The sequence below is a fragment of the Trichomycterus rosablanca genome, chromosome 8 (assembly GCF_030014385.1).
Source record: "Trichomycterus rosablanca isolate fTriRos1 chromosome 8, fTriRos1.hap1, whole genome shotgun sequence".
NCBI classification, from domain to species: Eukaryota; Metazoa; Chordata; class Actinopteri; order Siluriformes; family Trichomycteridae; genus Trichomycterus; species Trichomycterus rosablanca.
Window position 1 is genome coordinate 25,967,535 of NC_085995.1, and position 14,507 is coordinate 25,982,041.

At 38.1% G+C, this 14,507-nt stretch overlaps 1 protein-coding gene and 1 pseudogene across 1 annotated transcript; one reads left to right on the plus strand and one right to left on the minus strand.

The window, feature by feature from the left end:
* Nucleotides 1-1,167: 1,167 nt before the first annotated feature.
* LOC134318712 (proteinase-activated receptor 2-like) lies at nucleotides 1,168-4,316 on the minus strand (annotated as a pseudogene).
* A 3,753-nt stretch (nucleotides 4,317-8,069) lies between these two features.
* polr2g (RNA polymerase II subunit G) lies at nucleotides 8,070-13,096 on the plus strand. Its single transcript, XM_062999974.1, has 8 exons — nucleotides 8,070-8,170; nucleotides 10,431-10,540; nucleotides 11,239-11,398; nucleotides 11,504-11,554; nucleotides 11,743-11,808; nucleotides 11,887-11,958; nucleotides 12,358-12,391; nucleotides 12,576-13,096. Exons 1-8 carry the CDS (start codon nucleotides 8,159-8,161, stop codon nucleotides 12,587-12,589), a joined length of 519 nt encoding a protein of 172 aa, XP_062856044.1. The 5' UTR covers nucleotides 8,070-8,158; the 3' UTR covers nucleotides 12,590-13,096.
* The last annotated feature ends 1,411 nt before the right edge of the window (nucleotides 13,097-14,507 follow it).

Consider the following 14,507-nt stretch of genomic DNA (forward strand, 5'->3'; position numbering starts at 1 on the left):
CGTTAGAGCCGATTTCTGGAAACCCCATTAATTTTTGCCATTGGAAATCGGGCTTAGACCCGGGTCTCCAAATATGGGCATAACGAGGACTACAGAATGACGCACGACTTCAGTGGTCTATAAGAGGCAAACTCCACACAGAAAGGACCCGGACCACTCTGCCTGGGAATCAAACCCTGGACCTTCTTGCTGTGAGACAACAGTGCTACCCATCAGGCAACCGTGACACCCCATGTTTAATTTCAACGGTGGTAATTTTTTTTTAAACTAATTATGTCTAGTCATGCCAATAATTAATATACTGTACAATCCCTAATCAGGGACATTGAAGGAAGAAGCCAAGACTGGGGGGCACAGGGAAGACACCAGCTATAGAAGTCAGCAAAAACTCAGCAAAATGATTCTTTATGATTAAACTTTATTTAATGTTTTACAATAAACTAAAGTAAGCTCCACATACACATTTATATAGAAGGTTAATTCATTTAGCATAAATACGTATTTCATTACATATTTTATTTATTTGTTTAAATGCTAATGCTGCCTGTAAATGAAACATGCTATTAGATGTAATACACTCAGTATGTTGCAAACATTTATATTTGTAATATAATATTAAAGCTGAAGCATATACAAACAGTAGTAAATAGAAAAGCATGCAGAAGAACTTGAATACATTTCTACTCTGGAGCTGCCCAGGTAGACTATAAATAATGGCTTTGTGTGCAGTTTGTGTTTGGGATAGACCACTTAGTTCTAGTGCAGAGAAATACTAATGTCAATGATTATAGTAAAATTGAGATCATTTGTGTTTGATAGGCGGTGACAACTGTTTGGAGAAGTACCATTTCAACGTTTTCTATTAGTCTGTGCACAAAAAGAGGTCCATCATTGGGGTAGTTAATGACTAGACACAGGGCCCAGACATAATCCTACTATAATTCAGCTCTTGACAGAGGTAGACAGATTTTTAATTGGAATGTTTTGATATTGTTATGAGTTATAATTGGATATGTTTTTGATCATTGCATGTCTCGTACTACTGTAATGTACCGTACTGTAAAACGATTTATTATTATGTTGCATTATGAAATCTACTTAACGTTTTAATAAGTAATAATCTGAACTTTCTTTTTCATTCCAGATTTAATGGGATAACTGCTCTCCAATTGCTATTTGCTGTTGTCAGTTGTGGAAATCTTTATTCTCTTGGCTGTTCGTTCACTTCGACACATTAACGTATTCTTTACATGATTTCTAAACTCCTCTGAGATAAAATAATACACAAATGGGTCGATACAGCTGTTGAGGCTGGACAGGCACAGTGCAACAATGTATAAGCCATAGACATCATCATTTAACCCTGCACTCAGCTTAGAGTAATGCACCATCAGTAAGACATTACTGGGAGTGAAACTCACCAAAAACAAGACCAATACCACAATCATGAGCCTGATCGCTTTCTTTTTCTTTTCCTTGCTATTGCCATCTATAATAGAATTTCTGAGATGGTAAAACATCAGCACATACGCCACCACACACACAATACAGGGAACTACAAATCCCACAACACCCATAGTCAGAAAGTATGCAACATAGAACTGTGATTGACTATAGTACGCAACATCATGGCAGGTGGTGATGTTGATGTTACTAATTTTAATCGTCTGGTCATACAGGTATAGTGGTATACTGAGGAGCCAGACTATAACCCATACTAACACAGATACAAACCCTGCTACCCGGCTATTCAGTTTATCAGAAAGTGGGTGCACAACTGCCCAGTAGCGCTGCACACTGATGCATGCTATGAATATAATGGACAAGTACATGTTGCTGTAGAAAGACCCCACCAGGACCTTACACAGTGTCTCTCCAAAAATCCAGTTATTGCCATTAAAGTGGTAGGCGATCTTTAGTGGAAGCCAAATAACAAAGAGAAGGTCAGCCAGTGCCAGGCTGACCATTAGGATGGACGCTGGATGCTTTTTCTTGGTTCTAAACAGGAAGACCCAGATGGCCATGGCATTGGTGGGAAGTCCCATGATAAAGACAATGATGTAGATGTATGAAGACATTGGTGAGATCACTTTTAATTAATTCCTTGCCAGCTACACTTATAGCAGCCTCTTTTATCTTCTGATCTGGGTAACCTGACAGGGGTTTTCCTAGAAAGCTTCCTGTTTTGGCCTCATAAGGGTTTTCATCACCTATTTGGAAAAAAATAAAATAAAGTTAAATATATATAGAAAATAAAATTAATTTTAAAAAGTACAATTAATATGACAGTTAATGGAAAGCGCAGATGGAAAATGCATCAAAACTCCAAGGGGAACTTAAAAAACAATGTTTAAAATTATTGGAAAACTAAAGACAGTTAAGAAAAGGGTTATGAGATGTTTGTGTGTTTGTTTATTAGCATTTTAACATCATGTTTTACACTTTGGTTACATTTATGACAGGAACGGTAGTTACTCATTACAAAATCATCATTTGACACAGGGTTATATCGAACACAGTCATGGACAATTTAGTGTCTCCAATTCACCTCACTTGCATGTCTTTGGACTGTGGGAGGAAACCGGAGCCCCCGGAGGAAACCCAAGCAGAACATACAAACTCCACACAGAAAGGACCCAGACTGCCCCACCTGGGGATCGAACCCAGGACCTTCTTGCTGTGAGGCGACAGTGATACCCAGTTAGCCACCGTTCCGCCGGGTTATAAGAACTTTTGTTACTAGCTCAGAATTACACAGAAAAACAAATTAAAGGCTAAATTTATTTGGTCATTTATCAACATTAGAAAAATATGCTCTAGTTCACTACAGCTGTGATTCAGGATTCAAATCCCCAGCAGTGCAAATTGGCCAGTCTAGTATCTACATACAGAAATGATTGGCTATACACTGATCAGACATAACATTAAAAACACCTCCTTGTTTCTACACTTACTGTCTATTTTATCAGCTTCACTTACCATGTCGAAGCACTTTGTAGTTCTACAATTACTGACTGTCCGTCTGTTTCTCTACATACTTTGTTAGCCCCCTTTCATGCTGTTCTTCAGTGGTCAGGACTCTCCCAGGACCACCACAGAGTAGGTATTAATTTGATGGTGGATCATTCTCAGCACTGCAGTGACATTGACATGGTGGTGGTGTGTTAGTGTGTGTTGTGCTGGTATGAGTGGATCAGACACAGCAATTCTGCTGGAGTTTTTAAACACCTCACTGTCACTGCTGGATTGAGAATAGTCCACCAACTAAAAACATCCAGCCAACAGCGCCCCGTGGGCAGCGTCCTGTGACCACTGATGAAGGTCTAGAAGATGACCAACTCAAACAGCAGCAATAGATGAGTGATCGTCTCTGACTTTACATCTACAAGGTGGACCAACTAGGTAGGAGTGTCTAACAGAGTGGACACAGCAGTGATGCTGTCTCTGATCCACTCATACCAGCACAACACACACTAACACACCACCATGTCAGTGTCACTGCAGTGCTGAGAATCATCCACCACCTAAATAATACCTGCTCTGTGGGGGTCATGTGAGGGTCCTGACCATTGAAGAACAGGGTGAAAGCAGGCTAAAAAGTATGTAGAGAAACAGATGGACTACAGTCAGTAATTGTAGAACTACAAAGTGCTTCTATATGGTAAGTGGAGCTGATAAAATAGACAGTAGGTGTAAAAACAAGGAGGTGGTTTTAATGTTATGGCTGATCAGAGTATCTAATAAAGGGGTGCAGTGTGTGTTACTGCATTGTGTCTCATGATTTCTGGGAAGTCTGACAAACGCTGACTCTGACCAACAAAGATTTGACAAAATTACAATGGACCTACCACCATATTCAAACATTTAAAAATAGTGTGTTTTTTTTAACTAATTGTATTTGAGTAAATGTACTTATTGTATATACGTATTTTTGTTTTATTGTATATTTATAACATTATTTCACTAACAAAGTTAAGAAAACACCACATTGAACACACACCAACCAGTCCGTATATAAATAACCTGTCAAGAAAGTAAATGTAATGCAGTTGATAAAACAAAGCTACTCACCTAGATGTTCCTGTATTTTTAAATAGTTTACCACGCTTAAATTCATTGTATATTAAATATCAAGAATAAAGTTGACAGTATCAGTGTTATAGTGAATATCCAGCTGTTTACTGAAGGCACAGATTCCCAAAAGTGTGTCACAGCAGACCAAAGCCAGCTTCAGATGGTTCAGGTATTGCTCTGGTGCTGGTCTCTTGTCGAATTGGACTGAAAAATGTGAAGTGGTGAGTAAACACCATTAGCATGGCTCTTTATTTGTTCAAATGATTTTACATCAATTATCTTTGTAACCAATGCTAATTCTAATGGCGTTTCTGTTTTTAATGGGTTCAATTAAGTCACACACCCTCACTATAAGAGTGTGTGTGTGTGTGTGTGAGTCTGGCAGCATAATTGACCAGCTAAATCACCCAGTTCCGGCAATGGAGCGTCTGCAGCCCAAAACCTAAGTGCCAGTTTTTTACAGCTTATGATTTCAACAGTATGTGTCTGCTGAGAAAAGGATCTTTGCTGATACAGTATGTTTAGTAATGTTAAGTGTTCCATCATATTTATTCATTTGTTTCAGATTTAAGGTTGCACTGGTACAATTCACTAGGCGAAGTTCAGGAACCACCTTGGACAGGTTGCCAGTCCGTCACAGGGCAAACACACACACCTGGGGTAATTTAGTGTCTCCATGTAACCTGACTGCATGTCATTAGACTATGGGAGAGACCGGAGCGACCCAGGAAGAACATGCAAACTCCACACAGAAAAGACCTGGACCACTCCGCCTGGGAATCAAACCCTGGACCCTCTTGCTGTGAAGCAACAGTGCCACCCATCAAGCCACAGTGCCACCCCATGTTTAATTTTAACGGTGGTTAATTATTTTGAACTAATTATGTCTAGTCATGCTAATGATTAATATACAACCCCAAATCAGAAAAAGTTGGGACATGTTTTGTTTGGTCAACTTCATGTCATTTATTAATAAACATTCATTCTGCATTTTAGGTCTGCAACACATTCCAAAAAAAGTTGGAACAGTAAAGCATTTACCACTTTGTAATGTTGCCATTCCTTTTCACCACACTTAAAAGACGTTTCCTCACCGAGGATACCAAGTGATTTAGTGTTTCAGCTTTTATTTTGTCCCATTCTTCCTGCAAACACGTCTTAAGATGTACAACAGTATGGGGTCGTAGTTGTCGCATTTTTCATTTCAAAATCCTCCACACATTCTCTATTGGGGACAGGTCAGGATTGCAGGCAGGCCAGTCTAGTACCCATACCCTCTTCGTCCACAGTCATGCCTTTGTAATGTGTGCAGCATGTGGTTTTGCATTGTCTAGTTGAAAACTAAAATTTCTCCTGATTCCTTGAATCGTTTCAGGATATTATGCACTGTAGAGGGAGATATGCAAATCCCTTTCAATCTTTCTTTGAGGTTCATTGTTCTTAAACATTTCAATAATTTTCTCACACATTTGTTGACAAACTGGAGATCATCTTTGCTCATCAAAGACTCAGCCTTTCCTGGATGCTGCTTTTGTACTGAACCATGATTACAATCACCTGTTTAGAATCACATCATTATTTAGTTTTTTTTACCTCATTACTAGCTCTAAATTGCCCTCGTCCCAACTTTTTTTGGAATGTGTTGCAGACCTAAAATGCAGGAATGGAGGTTTATTAGCAAATGAAATGAAGAGCGGACAAAACATAAAATATCTTGAGTTCAAACTGTCTGCAATCAAATAAATGTAGTCAAAATAAATGGAAGGGACACTGCATTTTTATGTTATTTGCATTTTCCATACTGTCCCAACTTTTTCTGATTTGGGGTTGTACTATAATATAATAACAAAATTAAATTTTCTTCTTTTGATGCACTTCTCTTTTTTCATTTACTGCAGTAAAATATCCCCACACCTCGCTCTGCTACATGTGTTTGGTCTCAGTACTGCTTTTCATAAACGAGAAGCACGTTTAATATAGTTATTCTGACATCTAGTGGTTATTTTGTGTTACTACAGTATATATTTCAGAATCTCAAAAACACATTTCTTATATGCTTTCAAATTTTATATATATATATATATATATATATATATATATATATATATATATATATATATATATATATATATATATATATATATATACATATATATATATATATATATATATATATACAGGTCCTTCTCAAAAAATTAGCATATTGTGATATTTTCCATAATGTAATGATAAAAATTTAACTTTCATATATTTTAGATTCATTGCACACCAACTGAAATATTTCAGGTCTTTTATTGTTTTAATACTGATGATTTTGGCATACAGCTCATGAAAACCCAAAATTCCTATCTCAAAAAATTAGCATATTTCATCCGACCAATAAAAGAAAAGTGTTTTTAATACAAAAAAAGTCAACCTTCAAATAATTATGTTCAGTTATGCACTCAATACTTGGTCGGGAATCCTTTTGCAGAAATGACTGCTTCAATGCGGCGTGGCATGGAGGCAATCAGCCTGTGGCACTGCTGAGGTGTTATGGAGGCCCAGGATGCTTCGATAGCGGCCTTAAGCTCATCCAGAGTGTTGGGTCTTGTGTCTCTCAACTTTCTCTTCACAATATCCCACAGATTCTCTATGGGGTTCAGGTCAGGAGAGTTGGCAGGCCAATTGAGCACAGTAATACCATGGTCAGTAAACCATTCACCAGTGGTTTTGGCACTGTGAGCAGGTGCCAGGTCGTGCTGAAAAATGAAATCTTCATCTCCATAAAGCTTTTCAGCAGATGGAAGCATGAAGTGCTCCAAAATCTCCTGATAGCTAGCTGCATTGACCCTGCCCTTGATAAAACACAGTGGACCAACACCAGCAGCTGACATGGCACCCCAGACCATCACTGACTGTGGGTACTTGACACTGGCACCTTGATTTCCGAATGACATGCAAAATTTGCTTTCATCCGAAAACAGTACTTTGGACCACTGAGCAACAGTCCAGTGCTGCTTCTCTGTAGCCCAGGTCAGGCGCTTCTGCCGCTGTTTCTGGTTCAAAAGTGGCTTGACCTGGGGAATGCGGCACCTGTAGCCCATTTCCTGCACACACCTGTGCACGGTGGCTCTGGATGTTTCTACTCCAGACTCAGTCCACTGCTTCCGCAGGTCCCCCAAGGTCTGGAATCGGCCCTTCTCCACAATCTTCCTCAGGGTCCGGTCACCTCTTCTCGTTGTGCAGCGTTTTCTGCCACACTTTTTCCTTCCCACAGACTTCCCACTGAGGTGCCTTGATACAGCACTCTGGGAACAGCCTATTCGTTCAGAAATTTCTTTCTGTGTCTTACCCTCTTGCTTGAGGGTGTCAATGATGGCCTTCTGGACAGCAGTCAGGTCGGCAGTCTTACCCATGATTGCAGTTTTGAGTAATGAACCAGGCTGGGAGTTTTTAAAAGCCTCAGGAATCTTTTGCAGGTGTTTAGAGTTAATTAGTTGATTCAGATGATTAGGTTAATAGCTCGTTTAGAGAACCTTTTCATGATATGCTAATTTTTTGAGATAGGAATTTTGGGTTTTCATGAGCTGTATGCCAAAATCATCAGTATTAAAACAATAAAAGACCTGAAATATTTCAGTTGGTGTGCAATGAATCTAAAATATATGAAAGTTTAATTTTTATCATTACATTATGGAAAATAATGAACTTTATCACAATATGCTAATTTTTTGAGAAGGACCTGTATATATATATATATATATATATCCGCGGACATCTCAATTGTCGTATTCATTTAAATAAATACATCAACAATTTATTGTTAAAAAATAGAAATAAACATATCTTTGGAAATACCACAATGTTATCATTTCATCTTTCACCTTTGTTCATGTTTAAGATTTTACAACTGTGTAAAGTTTTGGAAATATAAATAAGTATTTTCAAAATAACCGAGTAGAAACTGCTAAGACTTTTATTATGAAATATGTTCGGAAGGTAGTGTAGTCAGTTCTGCGACTGCGTTGTTCTAGTGTTCGGTTTACTGTAGCGTGTATTAGCAAATTAGTAGCAATAAACGCTTCTGAAATAACAGAAAGACATGTTTTATCACGTAAGTTTTTATTAATTAAAATTTTTATGACCTAGTTATTTAAATAAATTATGAGTAATAATTTAACTGCTTTATATAAACGACGAGTGTGATGCTTACATAGCCAATGCTGCTAGCAGTGCAAGTTGTATTTCGATGGTTAGCTTAAGTTTTTTATAAAAGCGTTTATAATGTTTAAATAACAAATATGTTTAGTTTTACAGCATTGAATAGTGTAAGAATATTGTAATTAAATTATTTTATCTATTTAATTTACGTAAAGTCGCGGTGTTCCGTTAAACTCTATTGTGTTACATTAAAGTTAGCCTTGAATTTATTAATGTAATTTCAGTAGCTCCTTAATCCTGGTCAGGGTCACAGTGGGTCGTTGGCAAGGCTTGAACTTAAACTCCCACAATTTTTTTACCGATTTAATACAAGTACAGGGGTTGGACAAAATAACTGAAACACCTGTCATTTTAGTGTGGGAGGTTTCATGGCTAAATTGGACCAGTCTGGTGGCCAATCTTCATTAATTGCACATTGCACCAGTAAGAGCAGAGTGTGAAGGTTCAATTAGCAGGGTAAGAGCACAGTTTTGCTCAAAATATTGCAATGCACACAACATTATGGGTGACATACCAGAGTTCAAAAGAGGACAAATTGTTGGTGCACGTCTTGCTGGCGCATCTGTGACCAAGACAGCAAGTCTTTGTGATGTATCAAGAGCCACGGTATCCAGGGTAATGTCAGCATACCACCAAGAAGGACAAACCACATCCAACAGGATTAACTGTGGAAGCAAGAGGAAGCTGTCTGAAAGGGATGTTCGGGTGCTAACCCGGATTGTATCCAAAAAACATAAAACCACGGCTGCCCAAATCACGGCAGAATTAAATGTGCACCTCAACTCTCCTGTTTCCACCAGAACTGTCCGTCGGGAGCTCCACAGGGTCAATATACACGGCCGGGCTGCTATAGCCAAACCTTTGGTCACTCGTGCCGATGCCAAACGTCGTTTTCAATGGTGCAAGGAGCGCAAATCTTGGGCTGTGGACAATGTGAAACATGTATTGTTCTCTGATGAGTCCACCTTTACTGTTTTCCCCACATCCGGGAGAGTTACGGTGTGGAGAAGCCCCAAAGAAGCGTACCACCCAGACTGTTGCATGCCCAGAGTGAAGCATGGGGGTGGATCAGTGATGGTTTGGGCTGCCATATCATGGCATTCCCTTGGCCCAATACTTGTGCTAGATGGGCGTGTCACTGCCAAGGACTACCAAACCATTCTGGAGGACCATGTGCATCCAATGGCGGTGCCGTGTATCAGGATGACAATGCACCAATACACACAGCAAGACTGGTGAAAGATTGGTTTGATGAACATGAAAGTGAAGTTGAACATCTCCCATGGCCTGCACAGTCACCAGATCTAAATATTATTGAGCCACTTTGGGGTGTTTTGGAGAAGCGAGTCAGGAAACGTTTTCCTCCACCAGCATCACGTAGTGACCTGGCCACTATCCTGCAAGAAGAATGGCTTAAAATCCCTCTGACCACTGTGCAGGACTTGTATATGTCATTTCCAAGACTAATTGACGCTGTATTGGCCGCAAAAGGAGGCCCTAGACCATACTAATAAATTATTGTGGTCTAAAACCAGGTGTTTCAGTTATTTTGTCCAACCCCTGTATGTCTACGCAGTAGTAGCTGAAGCATCGGTTGTGTAGCTGAAGCAAGAATCGCAATAGAAAGCATCAAGTCTCTGCAAAAGTTGTTTATGAATTGCGTTATATATATATATATTTCTGTTTCACGCCAAAGTACTTGGGAGGCATTATTAATAATTTGAATTTCGCTTAACACTATTTTGTTTGATACTGCACATCAGCCAGTGGATATTACACTTTATTTTTATTTTACATGGTTACTTAAAACTGAATAATTTAGGTCCTAAATGCAAGTAAGTCATTATCCAGGTGATTAAGATAATTATTCGTCTGCAGAGTTAAATAGTTGGAAAAAATTATGCGTTTTAAACAATATGTGGAATACCACGACTTTACATTACTACTGTTTACCTGTGAGCTTAACTCTCTGACTAACATGTTAACATTACATTATTGTAAAACATGATCCAGTCAGAAGATACCACATTTGTAATACATTTGTATTTTGTAGGAGAAACATAATGGTGTAAAGACTACTGTAAGATCAGAAAAGGCCAAAAGATTACAAGATATCTCAATGCCGTACTTTTTTTACATGTATGTTTTTGTAGATTTCTTTAGAACATGAGATTCTCCTTCACCCTCGCTACTTCGGCCCAAACCTGTTAAACACTGTCAAGCAGAAGCTGTTTACAGAGGTGGAAGGAACTTGCACTGGAAAGTAAGTCCAGCAATGTTAATTATGAATGTACATTTTATTGCATCTTTTCTAATATAATAAGGGAAATATTGGTTGATTACGCCTCCCAATGGTTATGTTCTTTGGCCACCAGATATCGTGTCTGTACAGTTGCCGACTGGTCGAAAGCATCACTCCAGATTCAAACCCTGAATCTCGGCAGTAGTGGGCATAATGATAGGAGTTTCATATGCACATAATTACCAAAGAAAAAAAATGTTGAGGTTAGCAAAGCATTAGAGAAAAAACATGGCTCCAAAAACACTGCTGAGACACTGCTGCTACTGCTATTGTTTTCAGTCAGTCATGGAAAATTATGGCACAGCCTCATCTTCAGCAAACTTACCTTGTTTACATATCTTAATAAAAAAAATAAGATAGGGCGCTCAGGTGGCACAGCGGTAAAACACGATAACACACCAGAGCTGACATTTCGAACTCATCGGATCAAAACGTAGCTCTGCCATCCAGCTGGGCTGGGAGCCTACATGAACAACAATTGGTTGTTGTTCATACAGGATGGGAGCCGGTCAGGGAACTCCTTATAACTGAGGCAATTACAACCTCTGCTGGCTGATTGATTGAAAATGTGTATCAGTGGCTGGTATTAACTTCAGCAACAAAGTTCATCTACTCTTTTGTCAGCAGCCAACTGATCTGGGTCTCTCTTGTGTTTTTAGATATGGCTTTGTCATCGCAGTGACCACAATTGACAACATCGGGGCAGGTGTGATCCAGCCAGGCAGGGGTTTTGTGTTGTACCCTGTCAAATACAGAGCCATTGTGTTCCGGCCGTTTAAAGGGGAGGTAGTGGATGCGGTGGTTACTCAGGTTAACAAGGTATGGATTTAGCATATCTATCTGTCCCCTTATCTGTACTAGTTTTAGTTTTTTTGTTTTGTTTTGGAAAATTTTTAGTGTTTTTAACTTTTATGTGTTTTACAGGTTGGACTGTTCACAGAAATCGGACCAATGTCTTGCTTTATTTCACGCCATGTAAGTCATTTCACTTTGTACATGTCACACTGTCAGATAATAGATAGATTATAGATAATAGATTGACACTATAATTTCTATTACAATCTGTCTTTAATTGGACCTGATCTGTCTTTTTTTAAATCCAGAAATCTTTAATTATTTAATAATTTATTAATTATAGATTTTTTTGTTCTCTTCTTGTCTAGTCTATACCCTCAGAAATGGAATTTGATCCAAACTCGAATCCTCCCTGCTACAAGACACTGGATGAGGTAAGCTTAACAGCTAAATACATTGTTAGTTCTAATATGAAATAGATTTTTATTTATTACATGCTTTCTTTTCCTTAGGACATCGTAATTCAACAAGACGATGAAATCAGATTGAAGATTGTTGGTACTCGAGTGGACAAGAATGATATTGTAAGTCTTAATTTTTGCCATTTTTCTCCTAATCTAGTCATTTCCCATTACCTGCTTGCACTACCTTCATTTGGCCAAGGATGCTGTAGACCATCATGCAGCCCCTCTGACACACCACCAGTTGCCAGCCACTTTAATTGTGTTCCCACACAGAGCCATGTCGTGTACAGAGAGCCACATTATTTCTTTGTGTAAGGCCCCCTACCCTGACCAGTCCAGGATTTTGCATATCACAGCAGCAGTGGAGAAAGACCCCGTCTGACCTTCCCTCCCTCAAACACAGCCAAATGTGTTTGTGTGTCATGAGTCTGAACACTGCAGTGGCAATTTTTTGTGTTTGTATAATTGTTGTGTTAATGTAAATATACTGTATGTAATGATGTTTTTCTTTTTTTGTAGTTTGCCATTGGCTCTCTGATGGACGACTATCTGGGTAATTATTTTGGACTTAATTTTGTTCATGTAGAATATATAGTATTTCAAAAGGTAGTTGTTTCTTTATTCTTTCTGGATAATAAATGGTTAAATGGATGATTAAAATTAACAGAATATTTTATTGATCTGCAAAAGGTTCCTGGTTTGCTAGTTATTAACTCAAGTTCTTTGTTGTCTTTCAGGTCTTGTTAGCTGATGTGTCTCTCAGAGGAGTCCTCATATATGCTTGTATATAGTATTTCTCTGCACAAATCTAGTGTAGAATCTAGCACATCTGCTACTCTTTTATTGTTTGTTTTTTTCTCTAGACCTAATTAGATTTTTTTTGTTAGAACTTTAAACAAAATGCAAACAGAGTTGTGTAAAGGGAAGTCATTTACCAGCCTTCAGCTGGGACATTTGCAGTCATGGACAGAATTTGAGCAATCAGATAATTGGTCAGTCAATGATGCTTTTAGATAAGTATGTTTGGTGTCAACTTCTTACAAAGTGAAGCTTTTTGCTATTGCTTTAGACATCGCTGATTAAAAGGTTCATCAAGCAACACCAGTTAGCCTTTAACACTGCAGTTAGTTGTTTTTGCTGTACTATAAAACTGATTTGCCTACGTTTCGATAACTAATGTCCAGATTTCTCGTTATGCCATGTCAGAATTGTCCAATGATTTTGTACATACTTTTATAAATAAGTCTTGTAAAAGAAACATGTTTTATTGTGTATTTATTTATTTAAAGAAATATTGTCCCAGCCTTTTTTCTATCACATTTGTTGTTTATGTACAGTTACCTGTTTGGGCAAGGCCAGTTGATAAACCATTTATTAATGAAAGTCAATAGTATGCCATTTTTAAACTGAGACTATTGAACACTCTGAATACACTGATATTGTATAACTACAGTATACGTATACTGTATACGTGTGTTTAAGTTTTGGCCCATATCTGGAGATATAAATTATACAGATTTAAAATTTTTGGGGAATTTTGAATTTTTTCAAAGCCATCTCTAAAAATGTTTTGCACTCCACTTCAATAGTGTTTCAACCTGGAGTATGTAAAAATCATAAACAAGATGTGTTTGCTCACCGCTGACATCAGTGTTCAAATCTCAGCTGTGCTAACGACCATCCAGGTGCTTATATGGACAAACGATTGGCTGTGGTATGTGGGGTGAGGAACTATGGTTGAGCAGGTATTTTTCTTCACTGCTGAAACTATGGCCTCTGCTGACCGGTTAAGTTGCCAACACAAGGGATGGTTGATTGTGGATGGCAGTGCCGACTCTCCCTATGCACAGGTTGGAGGTGGGGGCAGCAGAAGCAGGATTGCATATGAATATGACTAGTTTGGGTAAAAAGAGCCAAATTAATTAAATAAAACAAAAAAACATTTGCACCTAGTACTGTTAAATGATTTTATTAGCTGCTATACATCCAAATCAACAGACCTATTCATTTACCAGATGGCTGCACATAGTCCTACAGCGTTTAACTGTACTTTTGCTTACACCTGTAGAGTGATTTATTAAGGCCTTGATAGTTAGCTCTATACACCTGAGAGGATTAGAGTGCAATATGCATTGAAGTTAAATAGCCTAATTTTGGGGGAAAACATGTAAAAACACTTTCCTATGTCATTATGGTTGTGTGGATGGATGAATAAAAGGGCAGTTAGATCAAAAACAAATCCACAAAACAGTAAAGTGCACAAAAAGTCAAGGGTCTGAATCCTTTCTGAATCCACCATGTATATATTTCATCAAGCATTATTTGATTGGTTTGTCATATTGAACAAACTACCAGATTTTTAAAATCATATTTATGCTCCCTTGCCATCTAAGAGCAATGAGTGTTAAAAAATCAAAAATAATTATTGTAATACTTTAACAGTGTTGTGTGACATCAACGTAATTCATTTTTAACAGGTATAGGCTATTAAACAGACACTGGTCAGCATAATAATAAAATAAAAATAACTGAGCTTATGCACTTACAGTCGACTCTTGAGTTACGAACGGTTTACCATACAAACATTTCGGGTTACGAACGATCTTTTTCAACTTAACGTTCGAACAAATTTCGGATTACGAACCAAAATTCGCGAAACACGTGACGTC